Below are 13,605 nucleotides of genomic sequence, written 5' to 3'. Positions count from 1 at the left end.
CTTTAAATAACTCCGAAAATATAAATCTTAAAAAAAATTGACTTGACCACTGAAAAATTCAAATAATTTAAAAAACCTCATATAATTTTTTTTTAAATAAATCTATAGCGTATATAATTTTTTATTTATAACGCTAAAGTCACCCTTCCCACAAACATTGGCGCACTGTAAACTAGCGTTTGGCGAAGTACACGGTTGAGTTATTTAATATAATTCTTTATCTAATAAATCAAATCAAATTTTACAAATTGGACATGAAAGAAAACAACTAAGCTATTTTATGGTTATAATAAAAAGAAATAAAATGTATGGGCATAAGTACGGTGTGGGCGGAAAATGAGACTTACATGAATTTTATTTAAAAATGTGTAATTAATATAATTTTACCTGTAAAACTCTCAAATTTTGACGTCTCAAAAAAATAATACGACGCACGTCTCAAAAAAAGTAATTTTTGAAAACTTCGTAGTTTTACCGAATTTACCACCATTTTAAGAACGTATTATGTACTCATGCTTTAATTCAACAGATTGATTACAATTTTATAGGTGTTTTTTTAAAGCTTAGTATGTAATCTTTAAAATTCCCTAAATTATTTTACTTTAGAGATCAAATAAACAATTTTTTTTATTTAGCTAATGCCTCGACAACTAATGGCCATTGGCATGGTAGGTACGGTTACGGTGAATTTTTGCAGTTAGGTACCTAGTGTCATGTGTGTGTTGAGTAAGTGTCTTGTTACTTTGCAATTTCGACGTCATTGTCTTTGCAAAGAGACGCTAATTGTATCCGAACGTCTGCGGTCCCTTCGGTGAGTACCGGAAATAAACAATTTCTTTTTGAGAAAATTAAAAAATAGAAAAAAATTTACCAATACAAAAACCTAAAATTACCAGTTAAAAAAATGTTTATACAAAGTGATAAAAACTTTTTTCTGTAAAACTTAACTAAAATACATTTAATAATAAGCTTCAAAAATAATAAATTTTCCAACAAAAAAAATTTTTTTGAGCTTTTTTTTTGAGTTATTGGTGATTCAAGCTAAACATTAATTGCAACAAAAAATACGTAAAATTTTATTAGGTTGGCCGTGAAAATACTCAGTCCCAAATAATTTTTCCGAAATAAATACATATTAATCCAGACTGGTCCTTAAAATTACCAATAATGGTTTAGCTATCGAAATACCTTCTTAGTTAAGATTGTTGGTGCGATTAACAATTAAGCACAAATTAAAGCAGTTAGGTATAGGGAATGCTTACGAAATAAAACAGTACCATAAAATATCATTTCATTACAATACTAAAATACAGGGTGTTCCATTTAAGAAAACTCAGAAAATACTCATTCCGAGTTTCGACCAACCCTGTATACTAAAATTAAAAATTTAGCTATACTAATGATTCTTAACAATAGTAGAGTATATTAAAAATCATTTGAACGTAAGTAGAGTTTTAGATGTGAAACTACTACAATTCTACAGGGTATGAATATTGCTACGAAATTAATAAAAAAACGTAATTATCTTTTAAAACACCCTGTATAATATTACAAAACCTTATATTTTAAGAAAGAAGACATCGAAGAGAATCCAAAAATGTAAAAATATACAGGGTGTCCCATTTAAAAAAACGAAGTTATAAGCAACTTCCGGTATAACCGGAAGTTGCAAAGAGATGAAAATATTTTCATTTAATAGATCATCCTTCAAAACCCCCTCATTACAATATTCATGATTCTGTTGCCTTTAGTTCTCGAGATATTTCTAATAGGCCAGTTATCTGCCTCACCCTGTATAATAAACTAACAAAGTTTTAAAAAACTATAAGCTTGTTTGAATTTTTCCGAAACAATGCATGTTTTAGTTCTACATATATTGACTCCCCTACTACATACCTAAATGCAGTCAAATCACTTTACGAATACAATGAATATTATAGAAGTCGGAAAACTACTCAGCCACTAAGAAATTGGAACAAGAAATGTGAACAGATGGGAGTATGGGAGTAAAAATTGACGACAACAAATATATCCATAGCCGATGATCAAAAATAATTTTAGCAGAAGACAAAGACAAATCTGCATGATGAAGATGAAGAAGCTATAGAAAAAGAATTTGAGAGCTAGGGTTTGAAAAGGAATTATGATAAAAGCTTATACATACATAGTCCATTCTTTAACGGTAAAATATTGCAAAACCTCTAAATTTTAAACAACCGCTTGGATTGACATGAAATTTGGCATACACACAGCTAACAAGTCAAAGAAAAAAAGTGATATTGTGCCGATATGTGCTATTGCCCTGGGGGTGGTTTTCACTTCACCCCCTCTTGGGGGTTAAAAAATATTCGTCCAAAGAAAGTCAGGAAATGGGTAAACTGGCTAATTTTAAGTAACTTTTGTTCTATAGAGTTTTTCACTAAGTCAATACTTTTCGAGTTATTTAAGTTATTCGGCTAATTTTAAGTAACTTTTGTTCTATAGAGTTTTTCACTAAGTCAATACTTTTCGAGTTATTTGGCAGTGAATATGTTCATTTTTTCAACAAAATAACCACGCTTTTAGACGGTTTTTCGCAAATAACTCAAATAGTAAGTATTTTGTCGAAAAAGAATTCTAGCAAAAATATAGTCTATAAAAAATTTAAAGAAAATGGTGTATACGTCTTTTTATTTAGTAGAAGCAGAGTTGTAGCTAATGAAAAATAGGTTCATATTCGTCAAATTCCAAATGGAATACTTTAACCTAAAATAACCAAAAATGAAGCACATTTCGGGGAAAACTCATTACAATTTATTTAAAGTGTTTAAAAAAAGCTTCATTTTTGTTTTATAAAAAAAATTTCTAGCATCAAAATGAAACAAGTTACGCTCAAAATAAAGTTAGTCCCTTTTGGTTTTGGTAAAAAATCGAGAAAATCACCCCCTAATTTGTATCTTAAATGAACTTAATCGTAACGACTTAAGTTTCTTGACTCGTGTGTATATTGTTTATATGATCTGTAAGTTTCATCGGTTCAAAGTCCTTATTATTGAAAGGGCTGTAGTTAAAAGGGGTTGAACGAGTCACTGATCACGAATGTATGCAAATTTAGAAACACCAAATCTTGATCAATTTTTGTCTAACAGAAAAACAAAAAAATACATGATATTCAGAAAAGCAAATCTGACTTTTTTTGTTTTTCGAGATTTTTGGTATCTCTAACAATTTTTAAGTTATTTTGAAAAAAAGCATATTTTTCAAAATTTAAATTTTTAAAAATTTTATTGAAACCAAATTTTTTCAAAAATAAGCACTTTGAATTGATGAAACTTACAGATCATATAAACACAATATATGTAAAATAATTTGTGGAGCGGCAACGATTAATTTCATTTAAGTTGCTAATTAGGGGGTGGTCTTCCCGATTTTTTTTTGCAAAAACAAAAGGGATCAACTTTATTTTGAGCGTAACTTGCTTAAATTTAATGCTATAAACTTTTTGTAAAAACAGAAATAAAGATTTTTTTAAACACTTTAAAAAAGTTATAATGGGTTTTCCCCAAAAAGTGCTTAATTTTTTGGATATTTCACGTCGAAATATTCTATTTGAAATTTGGTGAATATGAATCTATTTTTCATTGGCTATAACTCTGGTTCTACGAGATCCAGAGACCTAACGCGTACACCATTTTTTTACTTTTTTATAAGCTATATTTTTGCTAAGAACATTTTTTTCGACAAAATACTTACTTTTTGAGTTATTTGCGAAAAACCGTCTAAAAATGTGGTTATTTTGCTGAAAAATGATCATGTTCACTCGCAAATAACTCGAAAAGTGTTGACTTGGCGATAAAGCTCTATAGAACAAAAGTTACTTAAAATTAGTCAGTTTATCCATTTCCGGACTTGTTTTGAACATATATTTTTTCACCCCCAATAGGGGGTGAAAGTCACTCCCAGGGCAAAAGCACACATCGGCACAATATCACTTTTTTTCTTTGACATGTAAGCTATGCGTATGCCAAATTTCATGTCAATCCAAGCGGTTCTTTAAAATTTAGAGCAAAAACCGTGAAAGAATGGACTAATACATGGTCATTGCAAACAGTGTAGTGTAGAAGACCTGGAAATAAATAAGAACTCCATCAAACAAAAGAATAAAGGAATATAAATACTTGTGGGTAACTTTAACAAATACATATAGGATCAGATGAAACTGTTAAGTATAATAAAGAAAATAAAAAAAGGAAAAACAATAACCCGATAGTTACAATAGAATATATTATGGAGCGATGATATTACATGCAAAACTAAACAAAAAATATTTAAAACAATAGTAGAAAGTTCCTCACTCTATGGCTCAGAGACGTGGGTGACAAATAAAAGAATGATAAACAGAATAAATGCAGTGGAAAAGAAGCTGCAGATTAACACTACTGAAACTGAACAAAGTGAGAAATGAACGAATTAGAGAACTAATGAATGTGAAGAAGACACTAAATGATGATAATATGATGACATACAAAACATTACTCGGGTATGGGCATATGCGAAGAATGGAAAAGACAAGAATACCGCTAAGAATTATTTAGAAATGAAAATCAAAAATCAAATAGAAGGAAACGAGGATGTCCTAGCTAGATTACAATGGAACGGACAAATAAAAACATCAATGGAAAAAAAGAGACCTCACTGAAGAAGACGTATACGATACGGATGTGGTAAACAGCAAATATAATGCAATGCAATTATCTGTAAAGCAACGAATAAGTAAAGTAAGATTACATACAGTAGGAAAAATGAAAGAATACCCATGAATGAACATATAAAACACGCTGTATTTTCCTGTCACCGTGTCACACAAAAAATTGGCCAACGGAAGTACATGTAGTTATTATTATTACATGTACTTGCACTGGGCAATTTTCTTTGTGACACGGTGACAGGAAAATACAGCGTGTTTTATATGTTCGTTCATGGGTATTCTTTCATTTTTCCGACTGTAGGTATTTTAAAAAATTTATTTTTATGTTAACATGAAAATGAAAAATAATGAAAATTGAAACCATCTTATTAAAAAATTAATATATGTATACATAAAATTTACATTAAAGTGCAGTTATCCATATTTCTGTAATAGTTAGTATTTCAATGTTAAGACCAAGGAAAAAAACTATTTTAGTAAGATTTAATTTATTTGCAACTCACCTATCAACAAGAGAACGAGAAATTTTCCAAGAAGCTTCATAATTTTGAAAAGTCTACTTCACCGAGTTAAAAATATTACTGAGCGAAACCTAGGATCTTGGAATACTAATTACTAATTTGTTACAACACTACTTCTTCCGTTTTCTACTAAGGATCAATTATTACTAAGAATACGAAAGTAAGAACTAAGAAATAAGAATTAAGAACGCTATCCGCTAAGCCACTGTTCACTGTTTAGATTAGACTTTAGACAGACAGAGACAGCTTAAAAATCTTAAAAGATTCATGATTTATATTTTAGCTCACTCAACAAAAAGTTTTCCCCGATTCAGACCGTGTAGTTATCAATCAGTGTTGCCAGGTCAAAAATGACATAACTGATAGTGGTGGATTTGTCATAAAAAAGCTTTTAAAATTTAAAAATTTAAAATTAAAAGAATTTAAAAAGTGGTTTGGTAGTTCGAAAATTGGGTAGGTGAAAATTTAGAAGTCATTAACAAAGAAAATAAATAAATATAATCTCACAATTTTTGAAAAGCAATAATTAAAATAAAAACATCTTATTACTGTAAGATCCAACTTACAAATATGTAATAAAAAAGACAACTTGTATAAACCAACAGGAATAAAAAAACGCTGGACGGAAGGGACGCCCGAGAACTTTATCGTACCGATCTATTATCGTTATCGTACTAGATACTGGCATTCTATAAAAATAACAAAGTTACTCGTTATTTTGATATTTTAGAAACACCTTGTATACCTGAAAATATTTTATGCTTCTACGCATCATTAATTCCTGCATTTGAGAAAATGTTCGATGCCATATTTCGGGGACACACTAACTATAGATTATTGCATAAATCAATAGAATATTAGTCATACTTTCATTTCAAATTAGTTCAATTTTCTGAGAAACTAATAGTTTACAATATTGGCATTTTACTGCATGGACTTTAATGAAATTTTGGGAGTAGCCCAATCTCCTAATTGAAAGTCTATCCTATATTGGGACCGTGCAAGTTCGGCAAAGCGACCCCTATTTCTACGCTCTATACTAAAATTCGCACTTTTAATTATATTGGCCAATTATATTAGTCCTGGTTACTGGATAATTGTCAAGGCCATAGTCCAAAAAAATAATAAGAAGAAAAAATAAGATTCAGGTTATGGTATGAAAACGTCAACAATTGTATGTAGTAAATAAAATTAGTTATTAAAATGCAGTACTGCAAGCAAAATAAAATTAATTAAATTTACCTTTATATAATAATTGCATATCATATCAATATTGTGGAGCAATATATAATTTTTCTGCTTCATTGACAGAAGGTATGAAATATACGTCAATTTGACAATTTCAATTGACAATATGAATTATTTAAGATAGTTGTAATATTTCTCCGCGACTCGCGCAGGGTCGTTTCTCGTTCCCCCTTCCAAGTACTTGCACACTAGTTCAGAGAAATAAGGAAAAAAAATATCGTGTTGGTGACACATCCCCCTCCAGGCTGAAACCAAATTTTTCGAGTAATATGGTCATCTATAATAATAACCTATATGTTTCCTGCAGCCGATTTTGATGATATACATAGTTATAAACAAATGAAGATCAAAAAACGGTAAATTTTCGCTTTTTTCGTCTCTTACTAAAAAATTGGGCATTTTAAACAAATTTGAGAGTAACAAGCTCATAAACCGTATAAAAAACTTCAATATGGCGTTCGCTGAATATGTCTATCCTTATTGGTTACTTAGAAAATTGCCAAAAAAATCATAAATTTGGAGTTTTTATAAATATTCATAACTTATGTAAAAATTAACTTAAAACCTTCTTATTACATGGAATGTTGAGACTTATGGTGCTTAAACTACACCCTAAATTCCAAAGCAATTGGTCAAATAGTTTAAAAGTTATTTAATTTGTTTCTCCAAAATTAATTTTTTTTGCAACACTGTAAGTCAGAAAATGATAAAGTTACAGTAATATTTTGGATAGTTTATGAAAGAAGAAAATTTACAGTATTAATTTAATTTAAAAAAAATGACAAAAAATAATTATAGATATTGCAAAATAATTTTGCAAAAACATGTGAATTAAAAAAATGGGGGGGCTAACTTTGTCCCTAAATGTCCTAGAACAGTTGTTTTTCTTTCTAAATGTGTATAAAAATTCAGTCTTTCTAAATATGAAAAAATAATTTTTCTACGGGTAACGGTTAAAAAGTTATTCTAATTGTTTATAAGTAAGCAAAAAATGGACATGTTTTTGCAAAATAATTTTACACTGTTTAAAATTATTTTTTGTCATTTATTTTTAATTAAGGTAATAGTATAAATGTTCTTCTTTCATAAACTGTTCGAAGTATTATTGTAACCTCATAATTTTCTGACTTATAGTGTTGCAAAAAAAATGAATTTGCGAAAAATAAATTAAATAACTTTTAAACTATTTGACCAATTGCTTTGAAATTTAAAATATAATTTAAGTACAAGAAGTCTCGGCATTCCGCGTAATAAGAAGATTCTAAGTTAATTTTTACCTAAGTTACGAATATTTATAAAAACTCAATATTTATGATTTATTTTGCAATTTTCTAAGCAACCAATAAGGTTGGACATATTCAGCGAATGCCATATTGAAGTTTTTTATACGATTTATGAGTTTATTACTCTCAAATTTGTTTAAAGTGCTTAACTTTTTGGTAATAGACGAAAAAAGCGATAATTTACCGTTTTTCGATCTTCATTTGTTTATAACTATATATATCATCAAAATCGGCTGCAGGAAACATATAGGTTAATAATATAGATGTCCACACTACTCAAAAAATTTGGTTTCGGCCTGGAGGGGGATGTGTCACGAGAAAAACCTTATTTCTCTGGACTACACCGCGAATACTATATACTATGGCGCTTTTATCATGGGGGCGGTTTCCACCACTTCTCGTGGATAGAACATTTTTATTTTCGAATTGCATGGAGCAAAAGGAAGAATTTTAAGAAAATTTAAAGATGCGCTCTATAATTTGTTCTTATTTTTTTTCAAAAACCTTTCATTTTAAACCCTTCCAACTTTTTGAAAGTAGAAATAACACTATATGAGGTATTGCAAAAGAAAAACAATGCATTTAAATTCTGGTGGATGAGAGGTTAAATGTATGTACTTCGCATTTTTCCTTAAAGTACATTATTCATATAATTTTTTGCACCATATCTCGCTTAGTTTGAATGTATCCGACATTTAACGGTGCTCGTATTAAAGGCCTTTTCAAACACTACAAAAGCATGAGCACTTTGAGCATGCACCAAAAAACAAACTCTTTTTACCTACCATATCTCTTTTTGTATTATAGAAAATTTACGAAGGAACGAATATCTTTGTTTTTTATAATCTAAAAAAAATTTTATATAGTGTTTTTAGTTTGATGCATAGTTTTTAAGGTATTCACAAAAAACCGTCCGAAAACGTGTCATTTTTAAATGAAAATGGCCAATTTTGTATGTATGTAATTTCATTTTGATGGAAAATAAAATTATATTTTTATTTTGAAAGATAGATAAAATGCTTCGCAAAATAGCCTCAAACTGCAAACTATAGGCAAAGGTACTCTTTTGTGGCGCGTTTTACTTCAAATATAGCAAATAGGTACCTAGGTACTATGGAAAAAATCTTTCAAAATAAAACTATAATTTTATTTTCCATCGAAAATGAAAATACATTTTGCGTCATTCATATCAGCTCTTTTGAGTCTTTTGTAGCTGGAATATTGTGTACGCCACACATTTTTACGGCGTTTGGTGTTTTTTTTTATTCTTGTATCAGGAGTTTTTCAAAGATTTATACCATATAGACCATTTCGTAGATAATGGTTAAACGGATAATATTTTAGATCTCAATAACTTCTAAACGGTTTGACCGATTTTGATCACTTAACATGAGTTTGGCAGGTATTTACAAGTAGTGTCTTGTCTGATGTACTTAAGGTTAAATATAATATCTGAAGGTATTTAGGATTTAGTGAGCTTAAAAACCGTTTTTCCTATCGAAATGGATTTGATAATTCTTATGAGGCCTATAACTTAAAAACTCGATTTTCCCGGATATGAGGTATACAGTATACATCGTTAGACGCGCCTGGATTATAAAGGCGCCTATAAACTGAGCGTTTATAGAAGGATAGAAGGACGCTCCGTTTTCCTATCTCTCTTTGAATCTGAGAGACATTCACCTATAAAATATGCCCTGTTGTACCTATCCAGTGCTATATTAGCTGTCTTATATGTGGTCAAAACTCCCAAACCACACCGGTTCTTACTAGGCCCTCTTGAAATATGAAAAAAATCAGATCGGTGTAACTTTTCCACGCACATGTAAACATACATACATACCCACAAACATGTTCCCCTTTTTAAATAGAAATTGAGTCAAATTTATGTGCTTGGTAACTTTCGAATGTTAAAACCGATTTTCAAAACTAGACATGCATTGAAAAGGTAATGATAAATACTATCAGAAGCCGTAGAGATCGGATTTAAATTTTCGAAATTTTTGGTGGTTTTGGCCGGGGAGGACCGTAAAACCCACACCTTTGGACTAAAATGAAATTGACGTATGGATTGACGAATTTTTTCCTAAATTTTATGATGGTATCTGACCCATTTTTCAATTCGGTCAGGTTGCCAGAGTCGAAAACTTCGCGTATATACATATATAGCGTCGCATGTAGGGGCCAGGGGGGTGTGCGCCACTTGTGAGAACTAACGTCCTCTGGGATGTTTTATATAACAAACAATATGATTTAAAAAATATTAAAAAAATTATCCATCATCCGACTCTCATAATAGGTGATGGTATCATTGTGATAGCTGAAGCATTGGAACGCCAAGACCACAGGATTTAAGAGTAGACTCAGTTTAGAGTCAGAGTAGACTAGATTTACGCGTGAGAAGACTCTAGAAGCATCTGGAAGTTACTAAAAGTATTCCATACTACATACATGATGACTACATAAATTATCCGACACAGTTTTAGTGGCAGTAAATTTTGAAGCTGACTTCGTTGACATTTTTAGTAATAACCTATATTGTAGTTTTAGCTGAATAAAATGTTCTAATTTAGATTCAAAGCGCATTTTTGAACAAACTTCAACTTTGCCCTCGCATAAGGCTTCCATATTAACCACTCTAAACGCTCTAATAACCAGATGACGGCAGAAAATTATAAAGAAATAAGCACATAATAAATTCCATGAAAATTAGAACAAAATGCCCCAGAATTAGAGTAAAATGCAAAAAAATTTAAATAAAACTGAGAAACAACATTCCATTTTCCATTAATCAGAACAATACACATCTGCCCATAGAAATGCAAAATGCTATGAATGAGAGCACTTCACAGTTGTCCATGGAGATACAAGAATTAAGAAATTATATGGCTGAAAAAAGCAACCACGTAAACATTCCTTAATTCATTGTATACATATTCCACCCTTGTACTAAAGTGCACTATTAACATTTTATGGTATAACCGGTTGGAAGTTTATTTAAAGTAGGTTTTGAAAACTACATGACTTGTAGTCTCCTCCGAGGAGAAGCTATGCCTACTTAATGTCCGGCAGATCATCTACGAAGAGAAACAAAAGAATTATTCGAGTTTGGTGTTCCAACTAAAAATGAGATCTAGTGACAAACATCTGCAGCAAGTGTACCAAGTGCAACTTAAGTCCAAGCAACAGAAAAATATCCAACAACACCAGAGCTTACCCAGAGTTTTGTAGATGGACTTCGAGATACCCAAATGCAGCGGGTCCTGAGAGTGGCTAAAAAGTTAACCGAAAGGAGATATGTTGGTCCATGCATTAGAGTACTAAGCAGCCAAAGATGCGTCTGAAATAGATACCACCGATGACTGTGATAAACTTAGTTATCTTCCATCAAAAGTTAATAAAACTCTGAAGAAAATCAAGAAAAGAAGCTGAAAAGGTTTAAAAGTATTCTCCAGCCTCTCTTGGAGAGGCCTAATCTCCCCAATTATCCAGCTAGGTAGCTACAGAGGCGACAGCATTATATTCATTCTAACAACCCTCGATAGTCTGTATTTCGCAAATGAAATATATAATAGACCTGGATCCCGCGTACCAAAAAAAAGTTGATTAATAGCAAGCTGAAAATTTGTTAATAGCTTAACGGTGTCTAGTCGGACAAACTTTGATATATGGGTACACTGGAACAGGGGAAGTTTTAATTGTGGAACAGGTTAAAAATTTGGAACGTCAGACTACGAAAACGTTCCATGTATTTTGTCGGACAGAACTTCTAATTGATATGTTACCATTTCATCAAACTCTCATGCAAAAATCAGACTGGTGTTTATCACCAACTGGGCATTTTAATGAGTGGAACACGAAGAACATGTCAAATTATGACAGGAATCATGTTGGTTAGTAATAGTAGTCTGATTTTTGCATGAGAGTTTAATGAAAGGGTAACAAATCAATTGGATGTTCTGTCCGACAAAATACATGGGACGTTTTCGTAATCTGACGTTCCAAATTTTTAAACTCTTCCACAATTATTAAAACTTCCCCTTTTCCAGTGTTCCCGTACATCAAAGTTTGTCCGACTAGACACCGTTAAACTATTAACAAATTTTCAGCTTGCTAGTAATCAACTTTTTTTTGGTACAGGTCTATAATAAGTGTACTGATTTTTGGAAAAATTAATGGTAAATCTCGGCCTAGTGACTACCAATACTATAGCAACGCACTCAATTGTCCATCCTAGGATGATATCTGCCTCTAAAGGTGCGTGTAATAGGCGAGCTAACTCTAATGATTTTATTTTAAAGACTTCTTTGCTTATAAAGCCTAGTACGCTATAAAGTAATGTGTACATAGCTATTTTATATATTTGAGAATTATATGATTCTGGTTTTGATAATTTTTTAAATAATAAAACTGAAGCGTCTATTGTCTTCTGATTGATGAGTATTGGTCGCTGGATTTAATTAATTAGGTAGTAAAGACAATGGACTGTTTTAGTCCATTGAAATGTTACATTTAGTGTGCATTTCTTAGAGGAGTCAATTTTATTTTTTTAATGTGTAGGGGGTTCAGTAGAAGCTTAAGTTCAAGTTTTTGGGGTTGAGGCCCTTGTCCCCCGGCCGCCATCTTGGAAAAAGGGGTGCAAAGGGCTTTCGCGCTGTATCTCGTAAACTAGCTACCCTACAGAAAATTAAATTTTACATAAAATGAAGAAAATTAAATTTTCTACAATTTTATATTCATTACTTTTTATCGTAAAGTGACCAATAAAAAAGTTATAAACAAAAATAAGAGAAAATTTTGTAAGAAATTTCCTTTTGGAGGTTATAACTTTTTGTACGTTCATTTCACAATAAAATAATATCTTAGCGATTTTGTAGAGGATTTTTCAATAAACAATTTTCACTATAAAGTTGTTTAATTTTATTTACTATCTAGGTTTTACAGCGCTCCAAACTTGACCAGATTCTCGAATTATCGTAGAAAAATAATGCTTTCCTATATTAGACGAGCGGCATTAACCGTTATGCCAACCACGAAAAATTTAAGGTGAATGATCAATTTTGGTCTATTTTTATGTTTTCGAGGTCGCTGAATCGGAATATGAAGTTTATTTTTATCTAGAGTTGGTGGAACATGTTAAAAAAATAAATTTTATACAAAAATGCCAAAAATCAATTTTGATGATTTTTCAAATTTACCTCGCTGTATCTTTGGTCACTGTAAATATTTCCTTTTAAAAATTTTGCTGTGTTATCTTTGAAGTATGTAGATAACAATGAAATTTTTCCAAAATGTTTAAACACATTAAAAAAGGAGTTGTTAATTTATTAACATTTTGTCATCATATTTCGTTAGTTTCATGTTTACTTAAAAAAGTTACGTGACAAACTTTTTAGTTTATAATTTTAACCAACACAACAATAAAATATAGTTCATGAAGAAGTTTTTTGGAAAATTTTAAGTCAAAATATATAATAGGAAAAAAGTTATGTTACTTCATATACAAGCGGCACACCCCAAAAAACGCTTATATCTCGAGATCCTGACCACGGTGTGGTGAATGGCTAATTTTATCATACTTTATGATTTTGATATCAAAAATCGTTTTTTTGCTCTGCTTAAGAATTTTGCATTTTGCGGTTGCGTCATTCTTCTTCTGAAGCGGCGAATTTGTCCTCAAACAACTTCTTGGGCCTTTTCAATATATGTTTAGAGTTATAAGTTTTATAGTGGGAAGAAAGGTCAAAAACAGATTAATAATAGCATAGGAATGTTAAAATAATAATAAATTGTATGAATAAAAAATATATATATAGATAGAAAAGTAAGCCTAACTTTTGTTTTTATTGTATCCCTATGAGCATTC

General features: G+C 30.7%; 1 protein-coding gene across 1 annotated transcript in view; it reads right to left on the bottom strand.

The window, feature by feature from the left end:
- Positions 1 to 5,450, bottom strand: part of LOC114338490 (uncharacterized) — a 291,422-nt gene extending 285,972 nt beyond the window's left edge. The window contains exon 1 of the mRNA XM_050649598.1: positions 5,191 to 5,450. Within this exon, the coding sequence (XP_050505555.1) occupies positions 5,191 to 5,230 (40 nt within the window). The 5' untranslated portion in view covers positions 5,231 to 5,450. The remainder of the gene's footprint in view (positions 1 to 5,190) is intronic.
- Between the last annotated feature and the right edge of the window lie 8,155 nt (positions 5,451 to 13,605).

The sequence above is a fragment of the Diabrotica virgifera genome, chromosome 4, assembly GCF_917563875.1.
Source record: "Diabrotica virgifera virgifera chromosome 4, PGI_DIABVI_V3a".
NCBI lineage: Eukaryota > Metazoa > Arthropoda > Insecta > Coleoptera > Chrysomelidae > Diabrotica > Diabrotica virgifera.
The sequence above is the reverse complement of the archived record's forward strand: the minus strand, read 5'-3'. Positions and strand labels throughout refer to the sequence as shown.